The sequence below is a fragment of the Schistocerca americana genome, chromosome 6 (genome assembly GCF_021461395.2).
Source record: "Schistocerca americana isolate TAMUIC-IGC-003095 chromosome 6, iqSchAmer2.1, whole genome shotgun sequence".
Classification (NCBI taxonomy): domain Eukaryota; kingdom Metazoa; phylum Arthropoda; class Insecta; order Orthoptera; family Acrididae; genus Schistocerca; species Schistocerca americana.
The window spans coordinates 20,017,040-20,040,029 of NC_060124.1; the positions used below are offsets into that span (position 1 = coordinate 20,017,040).

The window sequence follows — 22,990 nt, forward strand, 5'->3', positions numbered from 1 at the left end:
TCCAAAATATAAGAGCTGGTAATCAACCTGATAAAATTATGTGATCCTTCCAACACTGTGAAGAACTGAATAGATGGAGAGAAATTTAGTAAATTTTAAAATTCTAGAATCCCCATTAGAAGTGAAATTGTGTTTAAATTATTTTAGGATTTTTCTTTTTGCATATGACCTAATTTAAAGAAAAACACCAGTAATTAAGAGGCCACTACTGTCTACAACATATCAGTAATTTATTCATTATCTTTGAAAGGACACATCATGTACCAAGCAAAGGTATTTCCTTGCTAACCAATCACAGAATACCTATCAGCATCAATGAATTTTCATGTATAACTAAACATATTTCCAAATATTTCACTATACGGAAAATAAACTGACAAAATAATTTACACAAAATATGAAAGATAATTTAATGCAGCATATAGGTCAAGCTATCCTCAGATTATAGTTTAATATCATGTGGTTTAAAGATGAAACTATTTTCATGAGTACAGACTTCATAAAACTTGATAAACCACAAAAGTAATAAATTAGTTCAGAAGAATGAAAATATTTCCAGTAGTTATACACATCCATTATGAATTTTCACTTAATTTGTATATTTATCACAAAATACAAAAAGTACCACTGTCCTGTTTCTGAAATTTGGTTTAACCATATGTGTAGATTATATTAGACTTATAAACTCATCTCCAGATGTAGGTACAGTTTGCAGTACAAACAGCATCCAAAATGATGGAATCTGTAGGCTTTAAATATATCAATTTTGGAAATAATTATGGTATTCAGTACAGAAAGACAGCCTGATTTCCATCAGTAAAGCACTGTAATACAATAGTGCTCAGTCAATGTGAGGTCTGTAATTACATGTTTTAATTTATAAGACACCCACAGTAACATTAAAAATTCTCCTTCTCAAAAACTAACACATTCAGAAAATATCTTCAATTTATTCTCACATCATGCCTCTGTCAATACACTGAATGACAAATTTTAAAAATTTTCTAGCATGTACATAACATTCAAGCTGAAGTATTTATGTTTCATCACAAAAAATACAGGTCTGGAGACCATATTTGAAATGAAACTATTCAACTTCTGGATACCATTCATAAATATGGCAACAGTACAGCATGTTGTATCGAAAAGTTGTAAATTACAACTACACTTACACTTATAAATTTAATTTTGACAGAACCAAACATAGTATTTGTAAGTTGTACATACAGTAATATACTCACAGCAGATGATTTTTTATGTAAATTTTTGGCTTGAGAAGCAGTGCCTTCCATTTCTGTGAATACAATGTATCCAGTACTATGTATAAACACCACCACAAAGGAACTGAAGAATACGTGTAAGTGTATAGACTGCCAGAAGAATTTAATTAAATAAAGCTATTTCTTTCAGCATGTTTAATAATGTATGAAATTCAAAAATTGTAATTGAAAACTATAACATTCCAGTGTAAGTCTGACATGCACTTTCTCATGTTTGAAGTATTACATACAATCTGACTATTACACTACAAAAAGTTAAAGCATCCCTTAGTTTCATCACAGCTTGATATGAAATCATAAATTGTTTTATTAACTGTTACATAATTTCCTGAAAATAAATATGAGAACTTCCAGAGGATTTTCAACAGGAAAAAGCATAAATAACAATAAATTATTAGATTATAAAAAGTGTTCATTATAAATACTAATGTACAAAATACATTTTTGCATTAATGTATGGGTAGGAAATAGAGGTCTGAATTATCTTCAACACAATTAGCATAGCAACATTTAGAACCATACAATAAGGACCAGGCAAGGAGGCTATTTAATTCCTACAAAATAGCACAGACTAAACAAAATATAACCAACAAAAACTATAAGTATTCCCTTCAACACAAATATGCAAAGCTTTTGCAAAGTTTAATGGAGAATGTAATTGAAACAGAATTTTGAGCACATCAGTAATTACATGGCAATAAACTGCAACAAATTATTTTTCATCCATTTTTCCCTCACTTCCTTTGCTGCTCTGCTCAGGTGTTGCTAAATCTGTTTCTTTGCTTTCCACAGCTATTGTTTCAGCATCAGTGCTGCAACAGTTTGGATTTCCTGTTTCATTTTGCTGAATTTCAACAGCTGCAGAATTCAACAGCTCTTCTTGCTTAGTATCTCCAGGTGAAAGACCAGAGTCGCTTGTGCACACTGTCTCAGCATCCACAGCAGGACTACCAGTAGAATCATGTGGAGCATTTCCACAGCTCTCTGCAGTTGACTGGCCAGTAGAACTAGAACACAAGTTGTTAATATCAGACAGTGTTTCAGTAACCACAGTAGAATGATTAGAATCACATGCAGTTTTTCCATGATTTTCAGCAGTTGACTGATCAGCAGTACTAGAACATAAGTTGTCAATATCAGACATTTTCATTTCTGTGTGGTCTGTTCCTTCTGATGGCATAACAGCTTCTTCAGAATTATTTTGGGTTTTGCTCATATAATTAGCTTCAGAAACTTCCTTTGTTTCACTCAAACTCAAATCATTCATAGCAACTACACATGGACTATTTTCCATTTGAGAAGGCACAGCATCTTCAGACATACTCTCAGTTCCACTTGTAGTAGTGACATCTTCCCACCCATCATCTCCCGATTCACTCCTTTCCTTCGCATCATCACTACTTTCCTTTTTATCTGAGTCACTTGACTTTGTTCCATAACTTTTATTTGTAGAATTTCTCTGTCCTCTCTGCCGTACTGCTTTTAGTATCTGTCGTTTTGGTTTTGGCGTTTCATTTCCTGTCCTCGAGTCACAAACAGGGGGTAACGGTGGCTTTGAAGCACCAGTCACATTAGCTTCAGAAGCATCATGAGCCACCTCTTTCTCCTTTGATGATGGTGTACTAGCCCCAGAAAGAGGTTTAGTTTCTGGAGATTGCTCATATTTCTTGTTCTGTCGTTTGCTGGGAACCTTCCTTTCAGTATTCACACGGACTGTTTCATCTTCTGACTGACTACTGTAGCTCATTCTTGCTTGTTGACGTGGTCCTACTCTACCTGTTCCTGCTATGTTCTTTGGTGATACTGGAGACAAAACAACAAACATTAGTAAGGTTTTCTAATACTTATATCACAAGGTAACTATCTACACTTTCTGAGTAATTCTACAAACTACTTCCAACATCAATTTTTGTATTTTCATGCAATCACTACCAGATTTGTAATTATTACAACTGAAATATGATTAATTATCTGCCTCAGATGTACATACTGTGTCACTGCAAACTTTTCCATGAATTTATTTTCAAGGAACAATTTTACAAGAAATGAGGCAGTTGCGTGCAATCATCGTCAGTTACATAAAAATGAGAAGAAGTACATGTCTGTGCATTTGCAAAATGACAAACTATCAAATATACCCCTACAACATAAAAACAAAATAAGAAATAAAACAATAGTACAAAGAAACAAACTCTTTTGTGAAACAAAACAGAAATAAAAGGCACTTCACTCAAACATTTGGAAACAATGAATTGCCCCTTGGGGAAGTACAGGGAAGAACCCAAGAATTTGATAGCTCAAGAAAAGTGGGGATCTGGTTTAGAGTCCCAGATCAGCTAGCACATATTTAGCCATGTCAGGAAGTTTGACAGATCCAACTGTCAGGTCTTGCCTTTCAGAATGGCTTTCACACCTTTGTAGCAGGGATTGCTCCATGTACCACACTCAGAAATTGTTTTTTGAGTGTTGTGAAGAATTATTCATACAGTAAAAGGAACTGCAATTACTCTTGTTTTGACAGAATGAGATTTTTGGAGTGCGATGGATTTATCTTTGGATTTAAAGAGTCACTTCTGTCAATCAATTGGAACATTACAGTAATACAGCCACATTTGTACTGGCTGTAATAGTAGCATTGACATTGAAAGATACATCAGACAAAAATTTGTCAAATGATTTTTTTTCTGCACTCTTAGATACAATGTGTCATCTACTCCACTCTCAATGAGTTCAGTACTTGCAAAGAACAATGATTTTTTTTCCTTTGATGTGACCTTTCAGAATGATCCAGCAGTTCTTATATTTGGTGTGTGCCAAAGCAGTCTTTGTCCACTACCTTTCACAGTGCAGTAACATTCTCCTCAGTGGCAAATGGAGTAGTTTGGTATAACTGAGAATGTCCCCCCCCCCCCCACCCCCCCCCCCCCCTGCTCCCCAACCCGCCCCCACAAAAAAGTCAATCATCTGAAACTCACTAACAATGATAATACAATAAACCAGTGTATGCTGTTTCAACAACTGGACTGGTTTTATCCCAGAAGTGACTAGTTGCTGGTGGACCTCAAGGAAAGCTGTCACCAAACCACACATGGCTATTCTTATTTCCACTGGGACATCTAACAACCAATCAACAAATACATCAAAAGTGATAACAGAACCTTGTATTGTTATCCACAATAAATTTGTGAGAAGGGCTAAGTAAACATTCACAGAAGCAGGTTACGTCTTGTTCTTGGAGAGTCACATGTTGTAAATCATTGCTAGTACCTTGGTATTTAGTATTAATAATGATACAGACTCAAAACTGATAGAATATGTTAGTCTTATTTTCCAGGAATTTATAGCCAACCAGAAAGAGACCTAGAGTTAAAGTCCAGTTACAGTGACATGAAAGAAATGCAACACACCACATTTTCCTATTTATCTTGAGAACACACAGACAAGGAAATATTATGTGGAATAATTTTATGCTGCTGCAGTCAGTTTTTATTAATATTTTATTAGCACAACGCATTTCGGCAGCATGCTGCCATCATCAGGTGCATTATACAGTTACTTATACATCAGCTGATAGGTTATGTACATCGGCTGTGTGTGCCAGTGGGGTTAAGAATCGAAAAATAAACATTTTTGTTGGCAATTTCATTTTCTGGCACACAGAGCACAGTGACAGGTCAATCACTGCTTAGCATTTTCATAAGTGTCTGTTTACAACTTGTTTGTGAAAATGCTAAGCTGTGATTGGCCTGTTACTGTGCTCTATGTGAAATCGCCAACAAAAATGTTTATTTTTCGATTCTTAACCCCACTGGCACACACACAGCTAATGTACATAACCTATCAGCTGATGTATACGTAACTGTATAATGCACCTGATGATGGCAGCATGCTGCCGAAATGCGTTGTGCTAATAAAATATTAGTAAAAAGTGACTGCAGCAATATAAAATTATTCCATACAATCTTATAATACAGTTGCAGACCTCAAACAACATCCATGTAACATGAATAAATTTAAAGGAAATATTAGTTCAAAAAATTACAGGAAACTGATCTTGTCAGTATTCTACATCTGTTCCAAGAAAGAACAAAATCTTTTCTGAAACGGGAATATTTTGGTATTCTCTGCAGATATAGTGCACATGTTAATTGATGATAAGTTTGTAAATGATCACTGTAGCAGAATAAACAATGTGCAGGCTTCATATGCAAAGTGACTCATGATTGAATCAATGTGAACCCATCCCTCCATCCCTCCCACCCTCCCTCTCTCCCTCCTTCGACATAAGGCACACACTCTTGTCATTCAACAATTTGCTCGCTATGAAATCCACCATTGTATTATGTGAAACCTATGTCAAGGAAGTGCAGCTGATTTTCCTCAGATGATGCAATGGAATTTTGGCTATGTACTAGTGAGAGTTCCTTATGCTGGAGAATGAGCTCCTTGCTGACAAAAAATTAAATTTACTACCTCTGTTTGAATTATACATGAGAATTATTAACACAGTTTCATCAATATTACACAGTTATAAATTAACAGTATGTTGGGGCGAGTTATGTCTGCAAGCACACAATTCATTCTATAACAGCCAATGACAGTACAGGAAAAAGTGCAAATATCTGCTCAACATTGCTTTCAGTCTAGTCATGTTATTCATATGCCATGCCTCATTGTCAACAGGCTATTCATGATCACGTCATTTCTCTTGTGGAGGAAGGGGATTTGACATTGCTGGAGGCTGGGGCACAGTACTGAGTCCCTGAGTGTACACGTGACAATGCAGATACTGCAGCATCTAGTACGTATTTGGGAACTGGAGTTTGTCATATAAGGATACCCATCCAAGATAATGAACTTCTCAAAACGTCATGGCAAAACCCTTTTTTAAACACACCTGCATTTCCCAGCTCAGTGGATAAGGGCTGGCACCAGCTTCAGGAGACCAGACTACCTCACAAACAAGCAGCAACAAAGGAGAAACTCAGTGATGATCATCGACTCTACATATTAGTGTTTGCTGAGGACATTGTCAATCTTGAACATGATATTTTCTGACAAATCAGTACTGTTCTTAGTGAATGATGGCCCAGTACAAATACAAAGGCTGCAAGGTGCCCATTTTGGCCATACATACATCCATGAGTCACTTCACTGCAGCCTCATGTCTGTTGCAGTTTGGGGCTGGATGCATTCCTGTGGACTTGGAATCCTTCACAGGATAGATGGTCAACTTGGTGCTGCCCATTATTATGAGTAATATTCTGGTCCTGCCAGTGCAACAACTACATCCAGAGGGATTAACCTGTTTCCAGCAAGACGAGTCTCCTATACGTGTCAGTGATGGTGCAGGGTTGGTTTACAGAAAAAATGTGATTTCCTCCTCTTGATTGGCCACCTCCAGCACCAAACCTAATCTCTTTTGAAAACTTATGGGCAGAAACAAAACAGATCATTCGAGAAACTTGCCTGACCACACACTTAGAACCTGTGATGACCTTTAGAACATCACTGTAGCTCATTGGGAGGAGGTGTCCGAAAATGAGATATTCATTACTCACCTCACAGACTCCTTTCCTCACAGATTCAGACAGTGATTGAAGCTGAAGGCCTCTGATTAGAATATTATGAGGTAATGAAGCATCGTGCAATGCACTTTTGATGGCCAAAAATAGCTTTATAAAAACCCTGGACTATTCATTCTGTTAGTTTTGTGATTCCTACCAGTTACAGAAATTAATGGAGCAATGGAAAAAAAAAAGGCTGCAATAAGCCTTATTTGAATCAAACCTTTTTGCCAGGGCCACTAGACTGTCAACTAGTCAACTATGTCACAGCTATGCATGCATTATGCTACAGCTTTTGACATCAGCTTTCGACATTTAGATACTTCTTACTGTTCCTGACTTCACATCGCAAAATACATTGCCTTTACTATGTCCGTAATGCTACAAATGATGCAGCATAGCTTTCTTGCAAATTTTTACAGGATGTATCTGCATACTAAGTGTTAAGAAGGTGTTAATCCTTCTATTACACCGTTCATTACATTTCAACACCCCATAATAAGATAGATTCCTGTGTAACATGGCAGGTAATTCAATCTTCAGCCTTGGCCATTTTTTGTGCTGTCAGGTGTGCATAATAGTACAGATGGATATGAATTTTTCAGGTGAGATGGTTATATCTTATTCAAGGTACACTGCAGAAAATTCCTATAACTGGCTGACTGCGATTTTTCAATTTTTTCCACAAAGTCTTCAATGTACTAATGGAAAATTACGTGTATTTATTTCAGTAAGTATCCACATTGCCATAATCAGGTACACTGGTAAACTGACCACTTGAGGGATGGCACAGCACTTTTCTCTCTTCCCCTCCACCCTCCAATCTGCCATTATATCTGCTAACTGCTCCTCCTCCCCTACTCTTGAGTTCAACAAATAGCTCTGTCCTAGGCTTGTGCCCTGGAACACATGCTGGCAGCACCTCTGCTGTCCCTCTACCTGCCCCTGAAGTCAGTTCATTACAGGTATCCCCTTCCTCTTCTTAATCAGACTAATTGCGGGTTCACAGGATGTAGTCATTATAATGACTGATCAGTGGTTCTCTGACTAGGATATCAATAAATTCAATGAAGCAGTTCCAGAAGTTAAATGCAGGTGTCAAAACCACAGTATGGTCATAATCCATTCCATGTAATCCTGTATCCAGCACTGTCCAAGTTTAGGCAGAACCACAGTATGGTCATAACCTATCCCATGTAACCCTGTATCCAACACTGTCAAAGTTTAGGCAGTAGGCAAAACAGCCATCATCACTTGGTGTTTCAAATTCATCATATCTTTCCAGACAGAGCACCATAAAAAGGGAATAAATGCAGTGGCCACTTCCTCCTGAGGGTCCTCTTCTGTTTCTGCCAGTTGTACAGTGGGCTCTCTGAATTTGCCACTCCTTGTAGCCATTCTTCTGGAATACCATCCTCAGATGTTCAAGCTCTTGGATGAGACTTTCATTGTTATGGAGGGTCTTGTAAAGGATTCTTGTAAAGGCAATCTGTGTGTGTGTGTGTGTGTGTGTGTGTGTGTGAGAGAGAGAGAGAGAGAGAGAGAGAGAGAGAGAGAGAGAGAGAGAGAGAGAGAGGGGGGGGGGGGGGGGGGGTGAGGGGGGGTGCAAATGTGGTGTGAATGTTTCCCAACATAAGGAATAAACAAACTTAGCACATGACTATGTTGAGTCACAAATGTTGCTAGTAATGGGGCATAAAAGTGAACTTCCAGCAGTCCATAAAGTTTCGGAGGAACTAATGGTCTCTGTCATAACTTCTTAACACCCTCATTTGAGAAACATCATTGTCTTTCTCTCACCCTCTTTGTAGGGCCAGTGTTGATCCTTTGGTAGGCACTATCCTAAGCAGGCATAAAATTTCTTCACATAATTCTGGTGAGACAGGGCAACAGCTGCATTGCCTTTGTTAGCTGTTAAGACCACAGTATTTGGATCTTCTCTTAGTTTCCGTACGGCTGCCCTCTGCTGCCAGACATGTTTGGTTTAATAGGTCTTGTGCACATGAGAGCAGGAAAGGTTTCACGATGTTCTTCAGCTGCTTCAGCCTCAAGTTATTAAGAAATGAAAGCATAGCCTCATCCAATTATTTGGATCTGAGATTGATGATAGTCTGACAGGATGTTTCAGAAGATTGTCTCACTCATATGTACTTGAATTTTGATGTTTGATATCTGGTGGCCTTCCTTTGTGCAGAATCCACTGCAGCCCATTCAACAGCATGAAAACATTCCCACATCCAGCAATGAAATGGTTGGTCAGCAGTACATGTAATTTGAGTGTTTGTTAGTAGAGCCCAGGCACTGGCAAGCAATATGTACTCTCTGCTGTATGATGACTAGACCAGCACATTTCTTTACTCTTCCGGCTGCCACTTAAGTCAGTGTGATGTGTTACCTTGGGAAAGTTCATAACCACACATTCTTCATGGCATCTCAAAAGGCATGCAAATGCATTTAGCAAATGGCTCCTTTTCAGTGGCACAGCTTGTCAAGTATTTTCATGCTGTGATACATCTCCTCCCCGTAGCAGTATGTGATGTGGTTCTTCTACATCTACATCTACATTGATACTCCGCAAGCCACCCAACGGTGTGTGGCGGAGGGCACTTTACGTGCCACTGTCATTACCTCCCTTTCCTGTTCCAGTCGCGTATGGTTCACGGGAAGAACGACTGTCTGAAAGCCTCCGTGCGCGCTCTAATCTCTCTAATTTTACATTCGTGATCTCCTCGGGAAGTATAAGTAGGGGGAAGCAATATATTCGATACCTCATCCAGAAACGCACCCTCTCGAAACCTGGCGAGCAAGCTACACCGCGATGCAGAGCGCCTCTCTTGCAGAGTCTGCCACTTGAGTTTATTAAACATCTCCGTAACGCTATCACGGTTACCAAATAACCCAGTGACGAAACGCGCCGCTCTTCTTTGGATCTTCTCTATCTCCTCCGTCAACCCGACCTGGTACGGATCCCACACTGATGAGCAATACTCAAGTATAGGTCAAACGAGTGTTTTGTAAGCCACCTCCTTTGTTGATGGACTACATTTTCTAAGCACTCTCCCAATGAATCTCAACCTGGTACCCGCCTTACCAACAATTAATTTTATATGATCATTCCACTTCAAATCGTTCCGCACGCATACTCCCAGATATTTTACAGACGTAACTGCTACCAGTGTTTGTTCCGCTATCATATAATCATACAATAAAGGATCCTTCTTTCTATGTATTCGCAATACATTACATTTGTCTATGTTAAGGGTCAGTTGCCACTCCCTGCACCAAGTGCCTATCCGCTGCAGATCTTCCTGTATTTCGCTACAATTTTCTAATGCAGCAACTTCTCTGTATACTACAGCATCATCCGCGAAAAGCCGCATGGAACTTCCGACACTATCTACTAAGTCATTTATATATATTGTGAAAAGCAATGGTCCCATAACACTCCCCTGTGGCACGCCAGAGGTTACTTTAACGTCTGTAGACATCTCTCCATTGATAACAACATGCTGTGTTCTGTTTGCTAAAAACTCTTCAATCCAGCCACACAGCTGGTCTGATATTCCGTAGGCTCTTACTTTGTTTATCAGGCGACAGTGCGGAACTGTATCGAACGCCTTCCGGAAGTCAAGAAAAATAGCATCTACCTGGGAGCCTGTATCTAATATTTTCTGGGTCTCATGAACAAATAAGGCGAGTTGGGTCTCACACGATCGCTGTTTCCGGAATCCATGTTGATTCCTACATAGTAGATTCTGGGTTTCCAGAAATGACATGATACGCGAGCAAAAAACATGTTCTAAAATTCTACAAGAGATCGACGTAAGAGATATAGGTCTATAGTTTTGCGCATCTGCTCGACGACCCTTCTTGAAGACTGGGACTATCTGTGCTCTTTTCCAATCATTTGGAACCCTCCGTTCTTCTAGAGACTTGCGGTACACGGCTGTTAGAAGGGGGGCAAGTTCTTTCGCGTACTCTGTGTAGAATCGAATTGGTATCCCGTCAGGTCCAGTGGACTTTCCTCTATTGAGTGATTCCAGTTGCTTTTCTATTCCTTGGACACTTATTTCGATGTCAGCCATTTTTTCGTTTGTGCGAGGATTTAGAGAAGGAACTGCAGTGCGGTCTTCCTCTGTGAAACAGCTTTGGAAAAAGGTGTTTAGTATTTCAGCTTTACGCGTGTCATCCTCTGTTTCAATGCCATCATCATCCCGTAGTGTCTGGATATGCTGTTTCGAGCCACTTACTGATTTAACGTAAGACCAGAACTTCCTAGGATTTTCTGTCAAGTCGGTACATAGAATTTTACTTTCGAATTCAATGAACGCTTCACGCATAGCCCTCCTTACGCTAACTTTGACATCGTTTAGCTTCTGTTTGTCTGAGAGGTTTTGGCTGCGTTTAAACTTGGAGTGGAGCTCTCTTTGCTTTCGCAGTAGTTTCCTAACTTTGTTGTTGTACCACGGTGGGTTTTTCCCGTCCCTCACAGTTTTACTCGGCACGTACCTGTCTAAAACGCATTTTACGATTGCCTTGAACTTTTTCCATAAACACTCAACATTGTCAGTGTCAGAACAGAAATTTTCGTTTTGATCTGTTAGGTAGTCTGAAATCTGCCTTCTATTACTCTTGCTAAACAGATAAACCTTCCTCCCTTTTTTTATATTCCTATTAACTTCCATATTCAGGGATGCTGCAACGGCCTTATGATCACTGATTCCCTGTTCTGTACATACAGATTCGAAAAGTTCGGGTCTGTTTGTTATCAGTAGGTCCAATATGTTATCTTCACGAGTCGGTTCTCTGTTTAATTGCTCGAGGTAATTTTCGGATAGTGCACTCAGTATAATGTCACTCGATGCTCTGTCCCTACCACCCGTCCTAAACATCTGAGTGTCCCAGTCTATATCTGGTAAATTGAAATCTCCACCTAAGACTATAACATGCTGAGAAAATTTATGTGAAATGTATTCAAAATTTTCTCTCAGTTGTTCTGCCACTAATGCTGCTGAGTCGGGAGGTCGGTAAAAGGAGCCAATTATTAACCTAGTTCGGTTGTTTAGTGTAACCTCCACCCATAATAATTCACAAGAACTATCCACTTCTACTTCACTACAGGATAAACTACTACTAACAGCGATGAACACTCCACCACCGGTTGCATGCAATCTATCCTTTCTAAACACCGTCTGTACCTTTGTAAAAATTTCGGCAGAATTTATCTGTGGCTTAAGCCAGCTTTCTGTACCTATAACGATTTCAGCTTCGGTGCTTTCTATCAGCGCTTGAAGTTCCGGTACTTTACCAACGCAGCTTCGACAGTTGACAATTACAATACCGATTGCTGCTTGGTCCCCGCATGTCCTGACATTGCCCCGCACCCGTTGAGGCTGTTGCCCTTTCTGTACTTGCCCAAGGCCATCTAACCTAAAAAACCGCCCAGCCCACGCCACACAACCCCTGCTACCCGTGTAGCCGCTTGTTGCGTGTAGTGGACTCCTGACCTGCTTCAGCTTATTCCAGCATATTCAGCTTATTCCAGCATATTCAGGATGATGTAGTTCATGGGTGAGAGGCCAGATGTCAGTTTCCAATGGCCACAGTAATTTAACATGTGACCAAATTTCCATCATCAGGTGCACTGATAAACTGATGTCTCAGAAGCCAGAGCAGCATTTTTCTCTCTTTCCTTCCTCTCTCTGATCTGACATTCTGTTCACCATCTGTGCCCACCATCTCCTCCTCTACTACTCAGACTGACACACTGTTCTATCTGTTGTGTTGGCAGAAGAGCCAACACCGTGTTACTAGAGGAGGCCGAAATGCACACTTTTTAGCTCACGCAGGCTGGCGTGAGGAGGGAAGAACTATACTGACGTGAAGTCTGGAACATGAGAAGGAATTAGAATTCAGAAAGTGGACGTAATTACTTTGATACTTAACTTTAATCCATTAATGATGAACGTCGCTCTTGACGATACATGATTCACAATATTATCTGTTCAGAATAGTAACTGAATATGGTGCCTCACTAGGTCGTAGCAAATGACGTAGCTGAAGGCTATGCTAAACTGTCGTCTCGGCAAATGAGAGAGTATGTAGACAGTGAACCATCACTAGCAAAGTCGGCTGTACAACTGGGGCGAGTGCTAGGGAGTGTCTCTAGACCTGCCGTGTGGCAGCGCTCGGTCTGCAATCACTGATAGTGGCGACACGCAGGTCCGACGTATACTAATGGACCGCGGCCGATTTAAAGGCTACCACCTAGCAAGTGTGGTGTCTGGTGGTGACACCACACTATCCTACATTTCTGACCAGTTACACATACTGCTGGCAACTCTGCTGTTCCTCTGCCTGTCCTCATAGTCACTTCATTGCAAGGTATCTCCTTCCCCTTCTTAACCAGATTAATTGCAGGTTTCCAGGCCTTTAAGCATGAAGCCACTATTATGATTGATTAGTGGCTGCCTTACTCAATTCTCAACAGATCCTTTTATGAAATGATCCCAGAAGTTAAATGCCTGTGTAAGAATCTCAATATGGTCATAATTCAATCTTTGTACTTTCCACAGAAAATGTGATTCAACTGCCGACTTGTTAGGCTCCTGCAATCTGGTGTTCTGTTGATATCTCAACAATGACCTTTGACAGTACACACCATCTGACCTACATATGTCTCGCCACACTGGCAAGGTGTCTGGTCTGACAGGTGCCAGATTTCCATAATCCAAGGTTGTTGTTGCCACTGTCAAGCAGTGCCCATGTTTTATGCAGTGGGCGGAAGATTGTCTTCACTTGATGTTTCAGAGTGATTCATCCTATCTTTCCAGATAATGTAGCACAAAAAGGAATACATGCAATGGTCTTATCCTCCTGAGATTGCTCTTATATTTCCATCAGTTGTACCGTAAATGTAGGATGTAGGGCTCCAAATCAGTCACTCTGTAGCTGTTCTTCTGGAACACTGACCTGAGGTGTTCAAGTTCTTGGTTGAAACATTCAATGTTAGAGAATTCAAGTCCTATGTACCAATGTTTTGAGCTTGCCATTCCTCTATGCCGGGTAATAACAGTGGTCTGCATCTATGTATAGGTCAGTGTGCACCTTTTTCTGGTAAATACTGTGGCCCAATGTGCCAACATCTCTTCTTTTTACCAGGGCATCCAGTAAGTGAAGCACTCCATCCACTTCCACTCCCATGGTAAATGTATGTAGCCTGAAGTAATAAATGAAAATTCATCAGGTTACCTTCCATTCAGAAAGTTGTTGCACTCAGCAACTGTTATATTGACTTGAAAATTATAGATTGCAGCAATCAGTTATTCTTTTTAAATTTTACTGTGCATTCTCAAAGCACTATTATTTTCACTCAATGCATGTAATTCCCTGTTGGTTGGACTTCATCCACAGTTCATTGAATTCATTCCAAGGTTAAATCAATGTTCTGATAAATGGAATTCAGATGTATGAGGAAGTCATTCAAGGTCTCTCTTCTATCCACATGGCAAAGGTGAAGGTGTCATATACATACTGAAAGAAACAGGTAGTTTTCATTGGGCTGGCTCCAGGGCTTCTTCCTCAAATATTCCATACACATGTTGGTGACAATTGGTGAGAGTAGACTCCCCATGGCTACTTCTTCTGTCTGCTTGTAGTAGCCACTGTCGACATCAAAAAATTGTGTCTGTTGGACACTGACATCTGGCCATTCACTCGTGAGCTATTTTGTCATGAAGTATGCTGGGACAAGCTGAAGGATCACATTTATAAATTATCAAAAGATGTTGGGGAAATACTAACAAGTCACAGATTATATTCTGCAACACACATGTGCTTACACAAATACACCACCAGGATTGTTACTGACAATACTTAAATGCTACCTCTATTAAAACTGCTCACAGAACATTAGGCCAAACATTAGAACTTGTAATGGAATTAAGATACAAAATGTGTTTGAACAAATGGAGATATGAATAACACTAAGATGGAACACTAAAATCAAGGTATCATATAGCAGAACAGGCTAATCCATTAGCAACCCAATAATTCCTTGGTGTATGTGTAATTTAAATATATTATTGTAAGTGCAACAAGATAAATTTGCTTAACTGCAGGCTGCTTTCATTGTGACAGCATAAAATTTTTCAACTTCCTGTTTTTAAAGTATTATATACCTCAAAGCATATCTGATATTATTTCTGCATTCTAACTAAGCTCTCACTGTTAATAAAAATAATGCATATCCCTCACATACACCACACAACAGTCTCCCTGTACTAGAAACTAACATTCCAACATGAGTTTAAGTTTTGGTTCCACTGTCCTCCCTGTTCAACTATAAATATTTAAGTACATCATAAAATATTTTAAACTCAGTTCATTCTTTTTGTAAGAAACTGTTAACTGTCATCATTCATGTTTTTTCTTTCTTCCTTCATGTCCCTTCCTTATCTACACCTCTCCCAGGAGCTTCCATTCTGATAACTTTCTTTTAAATTGATCAATTTTGTTAATGATTAGTTCTCCAAGCACACATCTTTCTAACTGACAGTTCAAGAGTTCAAGTTGAATTAAAAATGTGTTGTTATACTTCAACTGCTAGTGTCCTCATGTGTTGGTGTCATCCTAGCTGTAAATAATATTTATTTCCAGTATATAATTTCTATTAGTTACCTTTCACTCTCTGAACTGGAGGTGCAGCAGCATGATCATTCTTCACAGACACTTGCAGTGATATTCCCAAATCCTTCACAATCCTTCTTTCTGGTTTGGGGCTTTTAGCTGCAAGCCTTTTATCTAGAAAGATAATATTAAGAGGTATATAATGCAGTCATTATAACAATTATTAAGAGAGGCACAACAAGAATGTGACATTTATCTGTATATGTATCGCTACTTCTACGAAGTCATATCCAGTGATGAATTCAGGGGGTGGCCTGGGGGGGAAAGTCGCCCCCCCCCCTCCCCCCTGGAAATTGGAATTTACCCCCGAGAAATTCATATCTATAGTTGTGGTGAAACAAAAAAATTATCACCTAGTCTGTTAACTTGTACCATAGTGACAAAATTTAAACTACGCCAGCTGCTGCTACTAACGAAGTTTGGAGTCAACTATGGAGAAGTCATGATGACATGCAGTTTTTACAAGTAAAATGAATGTGTAACACAATAGGTGGTAGCTGGGTCCCTATAGTTTGGTTTTGTTACTTATCAGTTCGGTTCGGAACACTTAGTGTCGATTGTTCTGTTTTTATTATTATTATTGCCAACACCAACAAATTAGCAGTTGCTATATAATAAGTGTGCGGTAAAGCTAAGCATTGCAAGGTGTGTTGGCAATGCCGATTGTGAAATAAGTCAGCCTTTCCTCTCTCATGTCTTCCCTCACCACACCTCCAATCGGCCTAACGTGTAAGCTAATCCCTTAGGTACGCAGCCCACCCTCGCTGCGAACTTTATTCTTATCCGCCGCTCATATCTATACTTTATTTGCCCTTATAATAAACCTGATGTCACAAAACATGTCCATGGGTATTGCTACGGAATTGGAAGTAGCATCTGACATTATAAAAGATTGTATTAATTTTTTTATTACATTACTGGGAACATTTCCAAGATTTAATAGCCATATAGATTTTTCCTAATCGATGAGTCCAAAGCTCAAACCAAATATTTGTGTATACTTGACAATGATTTTTGCAGTGTCAATGGGGATACACAATTTTTGCCTAAAGAAGCGATACATTCCACCATGAGTGGGACGTTTGGCAATGCTGCTCTACGAGTATAATCTAAGCTTTCATTGTTGTATAAAAACTCAATGCATTGTTGAAACTGTTGTAAGGTTGTAACAGTCAGTTGACAGGTTACTATGGAAGTGTGATGTGATTATGTAGTGTACTACGTGCAGTCTTCGTCGGTTTATAACATAAAAAGAAGTGTTAGTGCCGAAATACAATGTCGAAACAACAAACTTCAATTTCTTTCTTTTCTAATAAAAGACAGTGTATTGCAAAAGACAAAGATGAGTGTGAGTCTACTGAAAGAAGTGCTAGTGATTGTGACGATGAATTGCATAGGTCTACCAAGTCTTCAGTTTCCTTTCCACAGTTTTCAAACGATAAATGTGCTATTTCTGGCCCATCCATAAATTGCAATTCTAAACAAAGTATTGAATGCGAGATTAAGTATCGGCAAAAATGGGAGTGTAAGTACAGTTGGTTGTACTTTGATCATGAGCTGGGTGGGGCTTTCTGCAAATTGTGTGAAATGCATTTAAAAAACGATGTTGAAGTTCTACAGAAAACAGGAGGAGTGTTCATTTCTGTACCTTTCACTAAATTTAGAAAAGCTAGTGGAAACACGGGAAAACTAGAAAAGCACGGCAACTCAGAAAAACATGACAGAGCCATTGCACTTGAAAATTGTAGATTACAGGGATTAAATGCTCCAATTCATACACATATTTAAACAAAATGAAAAAGCTTTAAACCGCAAAGCATTGTCATCGGTAATTCGAAGTCTGTATTTCCTTAGTAAGGAAGAAATACCCCACATAACAAAATATGAAACTCTAAATCGTAAGGTAGTACTGAAAAGCGACATTAATCTTGAAAAGTGGTTAAAATTTCAGAGCAAAAGGTCCACATATCTTAGTAAGTATACTGCGTCAGAATTGTTGACTTGTTTGGGAGAGTCTTTAGACTTTTAAGATGAAACACTTCTCCATCACAAATATATTTCATTAATGGCAGACGAATCTACAAATGTTTAAAATCAAAGTGAACTGTCTTTAGTAGTTGGATATGTTGCACCGTCTCCATCGTTTGAAGTGAAGGAAAGGATTTTATGTCTCGTTGAGTTGAAAAGCACTTCAGCTGAATCCATATTTACAGCAATTGATACTGAGCTAAAGAAAAGAAAACTTTCTTATGACATATTATTATCTTGTTCTTTCAAAGGTGCTGTTAATTATAGTGGTTCTATCTCAGGAGTCCGCACTCGGTTGTCAGAGAGGAAGGGCCATAAGCTGCCATACATTCACTGTAGAGCATATGTTATGTCAATTGCTGCCACCAACTCTAGGAATAAACATCCCATTATAAAACGCACATTACATGTTGTTAAAGACATTTACAAACTTTTTCATGGTTCTTTCAAACGAGAAAATGTTTTGCATGAAATTCAGTGTGCTTTAGAGCAACCTGTTTTAAAAATACCCAAAGCTGTTGACATCCAATGGTTAAATACCTATCGCACAGTTCATGCTATTTTGCTAACCTACAAATCCATGATAATGGCACGTGAACATATACACAAGGACGATGCGGATTTAACAAGTTTAGCTGGAGGAATCTTGTTAGAAATGAAGCATTCCAATTTCATTGTAGGTTTAGTGATTTTAGACGATACGTTAAATGCAGTCTCGAACTTATGTAAACTTTTGCAGAGACAATCACTTAAAATTTTGCAAATCCGTCTACTTGTTTCTGGAACTCTGGAACATTTAAGACACATCGACTGTCTTTGTGACTGTGATGGACATAGCACAGAAAATGAAACTCTTAATAAAATTAAAAAACTGCAGGAGGATGCAACAGAAGTTAAAGGTGTGCTATTCACGAACATAGAGGAGCAGATTCAAGCTATGAAAAGTGCAAGGAAATTTGTTAAAAGTATGATTGATGAAATTGAGCAATGGTTTGATGAGAAGGCAATAAAAGTGATAGAACTAAGAGCATATTTGGAAAGTTTTAACAAATTTCTAGAGTTTAGTGATAATGATTGTAAAGAACAGTGCTTGATTTTGGGACTTACAAACATTGATGCTATTATTGCAGACTTGCATTCTTTTAGGTATGATGTTAGTAATAAATTAGATGATACATCTTCTGATGTTGCTTCTTTCATTCTGAGAGCCGACATCGGCTACGAAGCACTACGGACACTCGCTGAATGTGTACTGTGCATTCCCATTTCAACTTGCAGTGTGGAAAGGTCATTTAGTACAATGAATAGGGTGATGACAGAATTAAGGAATAGGATGGGTCAGGAAATGCTCCAAGCTTGTGTGAAGATTTCAACTGAAGGGGACGATGAGCCAACAGAAAGTTTTATTGATGACGTCATCAAGAGATATGCTGCAAAAAAGCCTCGACGTATTAGTTTCATGTAATTTGAGTTTTTTTGCATGCAATAAAATTATTTTATTATTTAATATAATTAACTTAGGCTTAGCCTAACAGCTTAGTACTTAACCTACATATTATTTAATTATATATTAGCTATTCATGAAAAATTTTAAATATTAATAGCGCTGCTATGTCTTTTGAATGCTATCACTTAAATTTTAAGCCTATAACTTTGTCCTCTCCCCCCCATCCTCCCCCTCCCCATTCAAGCTATATAAGCTATATATCCCCCCCCCCACCTCCCCCCCCCCCCCCCCGGGGGAAAGTGGCTGTATTCATCACTCGTCATATCAGGAAAAACTCTGACTTCAGCTGTCTCTAGTGAACTCATTGTTGATGGAAGGTTAGACCCTAATCTTCCTTGCTTCCATCTACAGACAGTAATAATACACTACTAAACTGCAGGGAAAGGAATAAGGGGATGGAGGTATGACACCAGTAATATTTTAATGAGTCACATTCCTCACTAACTAAATAATTTGAACCAACATTTGATTGTGGTTAGTGTGTGAATGAGTAAAAGTCTGCCTTCCAAATGTAGAAGAAAGTAGCATCATTGTTTTGGTAACACGTCTATTTTTGCTTCCAAAAACAAGAGATAATAAAAATAATACAGGTACTAGAACCATGTAACTCAGAAGACTTATCTGCTAGCCTTGTTGTTGTTGTTGTTGTTGTTGTGGTCTTCAGTCCTGAGACAGGTTTGATGCAGCTCTCCATGCTACTCTATCCTGTGCAAGCTTCTTCATCTCCCAGTACCTACTGCAACCTACATCCTTCTGAATCTGCTTGGTGTATTCATCTCTTGGTCTCCCTCTATGATTTTTACCCTCCAATACCAAAATTGGTGATCCCTTCTTCTAGTCAAGATCCCTTCTTCTAGTCAAGTTGTGCCACAAACTTCTCTTCTCCCCAATCCTATTCAACACCTCTTCACTAGTTATGTGATCTACCCATCTAATCTTCAGCATTCTTCTGTAGCACCACATTTCGAAAGCTTCTATTCTCTTCTTGTCCATACTATTTATCGTCCATGTTTCACTTCCATACATGGCTACACTCCATACAAATACTTTCAGAAATGACTTCCTGACACTAAAATCTATACTCGATGTTAACAAATTTCTCTTCTTCAGAAACGCTTTCCTTGCCATTGCCAGTCTACATTTTATATCCTCTCCACTTCGACCATCATCAGTTATTTTGCTCCCCAAATAACAAAACTCCTTTACTACTTTATGTGTCTCATTTCCTAATCTAATTCCCTCAGCATCACCCGACTTAATTCGACTACATTCCTTTATCCTCGTTTTGCTTTTGTTGATGTTCATCTTATATCCTCCTTTCAAGACACTGTCCATTCCATTCAACTGCTCTTCCAAGTCCTTTGCTGTCTCTGACAGAATTACAATATCATCGGCGAACCTCAAAGTTTTTATTTCTTCTCCATGGATTTTAATACCTACTCCGAATTTTTCTTTTGTTTCCTTTACTGCTTGCTCAATATACAGATTGAACAACATCGGGGAGAGGCTACAACCCTGTCTTACTCCCTTCCCAACCATTGCTTCCCTTTCATGTCCCTCGACTCTTATAACTGCCATCTGGTTTCTGTACAAATTGTAAATAGCCTTTCACTCCCTATATTTTACCCCTGCCACCTTCAGAATTTGAAAGAGAGTATTTCAGTCAACATTGTCAAAAGCTTTCTCTAAGTCTACAAATGCTAGAATCATAGGTTTGCCCTTCCTTAATCTAGCTTCTAAGATAAGCCATAGGGTCAGTATTGCCTCATGTGTTCCAATGTTTCTACGGAATCTAAACTGATCTTCTCCAAGGTCAGCTTCTACTAGTTTTTCAATTCGTCTGTAAAGAATTCACGTTAGTATTTTGCATCCGTCACTTATTAAACTGATAGTTCGGCAATTTTCACATCTGTCAACATCTGTTTCTATGGGATTGGAATTATTATATTCTTCTTGAAGTCTGAGGGTATTTCGCCTGTTTCATACATCTTGCTCACCAGATGGTAGAGTTTTGTCAGGACTGGCTCTCCCAAGGCTGTCAGTAGTTCCAGTGGAATGTTGTCTACTCCCGGGGCCTTGTTTCGACTCAGGTCTTCTGTGCTCTATCAAACTCTTCACCCAGTATTGTATTTCCCATTTCATCTTCATCTACATCCTCTTCCATTTCCATAATATTGTCCTCAAGAACATCTCACCCTCTATATACTCCTTCCACCTATCTGCTTTCCCTTCTTTGCTTAGAACTGAGTTTCCATCTGAGCTCTCGATATTCATACAAGTGGTTCTCTTTTCTCCAAAGGTCTCTTTAATTTTCCTGTAGGCAGTATCTAGCTTACCCCTAGTGAGATAAGCCTCTACATCCTTACATTTATCCTCTAGCCATCCCCGCTTAGCCATTTTGCACTTTCTGTCGATCTCATTTTTGAGACGTTTGTATTCCTTTTTGCCTGCTTCATTTACTGCATTTTTATATTTTCTCCTTTCATCAATTAAATTCAATATTTCTACTGTTACCCAAGGATTTCTACTAGCCCTCATCTTTTTACCTACTTGATCCTCTGCTGCCTTTACTACTTCATCCCTCAAATCTACCCATTCTTGTTCTACTGTATTTATTTCCCCCATTCCTGTCAATTGCTCCCTTATGCTCTCCCTGAATCTCTGTACAACCTCTGGTTCTTTTAGTTTATCCAGATCCCATCTCCTTAAATTCCCACCTTTTTACAGTTTCTTCAGTTTTAATCTACAGTTCATAACCAATAGATTGTGGTCAGAGTCCATATCTGCCCCTGGAAATGTCTTACAATTTAAAACCTGGTTTCTAAATCTCTGTCTTACCATTATGCTAGCCTTATGTAACACATAAAAATGGAAGTTTGCTTCCTTGTTTGTTGTTCTTCTGTTTGTTTCTATACCATTCATCCAGTCTAGATGATACTTTGGTGAGTTGTATGTCTGTCTGTAATGCTTTCTGTGGGGGTAAGAACCAATACCACCTTAACCACTACCAGCTTAACTCAGGAATGTCTGGAGCAATTTCAGTTAAAGTTTGTACTTACATGACTCATTATTTGTACAAAAATATTGGGGATGGGGGGTAATATGCCCCAGCCAGCCCTATGGTTGGGGCTTTAGAGAGAAAACGTGTAGAAAATTTCATCAAATGTAGACCCTTAAGTTAGAGACGCCACACTCACAAATCCTCAGAAAAATGAAGCACTGGATAAATGGTTCTTCAAGAAAAAGAAGCTACAGGTCAAAAGATCAATATTAATGTCAAATCCATAGTCCTTGGGGTCGCTAGATTTAATGGTGAAAGCCATGATGATCTTTCACCCCTACACTTAGGGCTAGGAGGGGGTGCAAAGACAGTAAAATGACAGCATATTATTTCGTAAGCTTCCATGGCCAGTGTCAATTTAGATAAAATCATTTTGGTTATTAGGGCATGTCATTATGAAACACTACAACAACGAAGCAGTCATGTTTCATAATAATGGAGCCTAATACCCTAAATGATTTTATTCAGATATCAGCATACCTTTGTAACAGCCAAAGGAACTTATACCAAAACTGGCACACACCACTTGGTACCTATGAAAATTTACTGTGATACTAAGACACCACAAGCACTTCTATGGCTGAAGGTAGGAGTAAAAAGGTGTTACATAAAAGCATGATTCAGGCACCCCTGAAACCATTTCAACCATATTTGGTACATACATAACTCAGTATTTGTATAAAAATATGGTGGGAGTAAGTTGAGTTATAGGTGGGGGTGACAACAGAAAGCAGAGAAGTGTAAAAATATCCAAAAATAACTTGATGGTATTTCTTTCCTGTAATTAGTTGACTTGGAAATTTTAAAAATATGGAGCACGCTCTGTCTCTCAGTTGCATTATTCATTGCATTGACCACA

At 38.9% G+C, this 22,990-nt stretch overlaps 1 protein-coding gene across 1 annotated transcript in view; it reads right to left on the bottom strand.

Moving 5' to 3' along the window:
- Window positions 1-206: 206 nt before the first annotated feature.
- The window catches only part of LOC124619483, a 172,128-nt gene continuing 149,344 nt past the window's right edge, over window positions 207-22,990 (bottom strand). The window contains exons 7-8 of the mRNA XM_047145897.1: window positions 15,527-15,649; window positions 207-3,083 (exon numbers count right to left, since the gene is read on the bottom strand). Coding sequence (XP_047001853.1) covers window positions 1,993-3,083; window positions 15,527-15,649 — 1,214 coding nt within the window. The 3' untranslated portion in view covers window positions 207-1,992. The remainder of the gene's footprint in view (window positions 3,084-15,526; window positions 15,650-22,990) is intronic.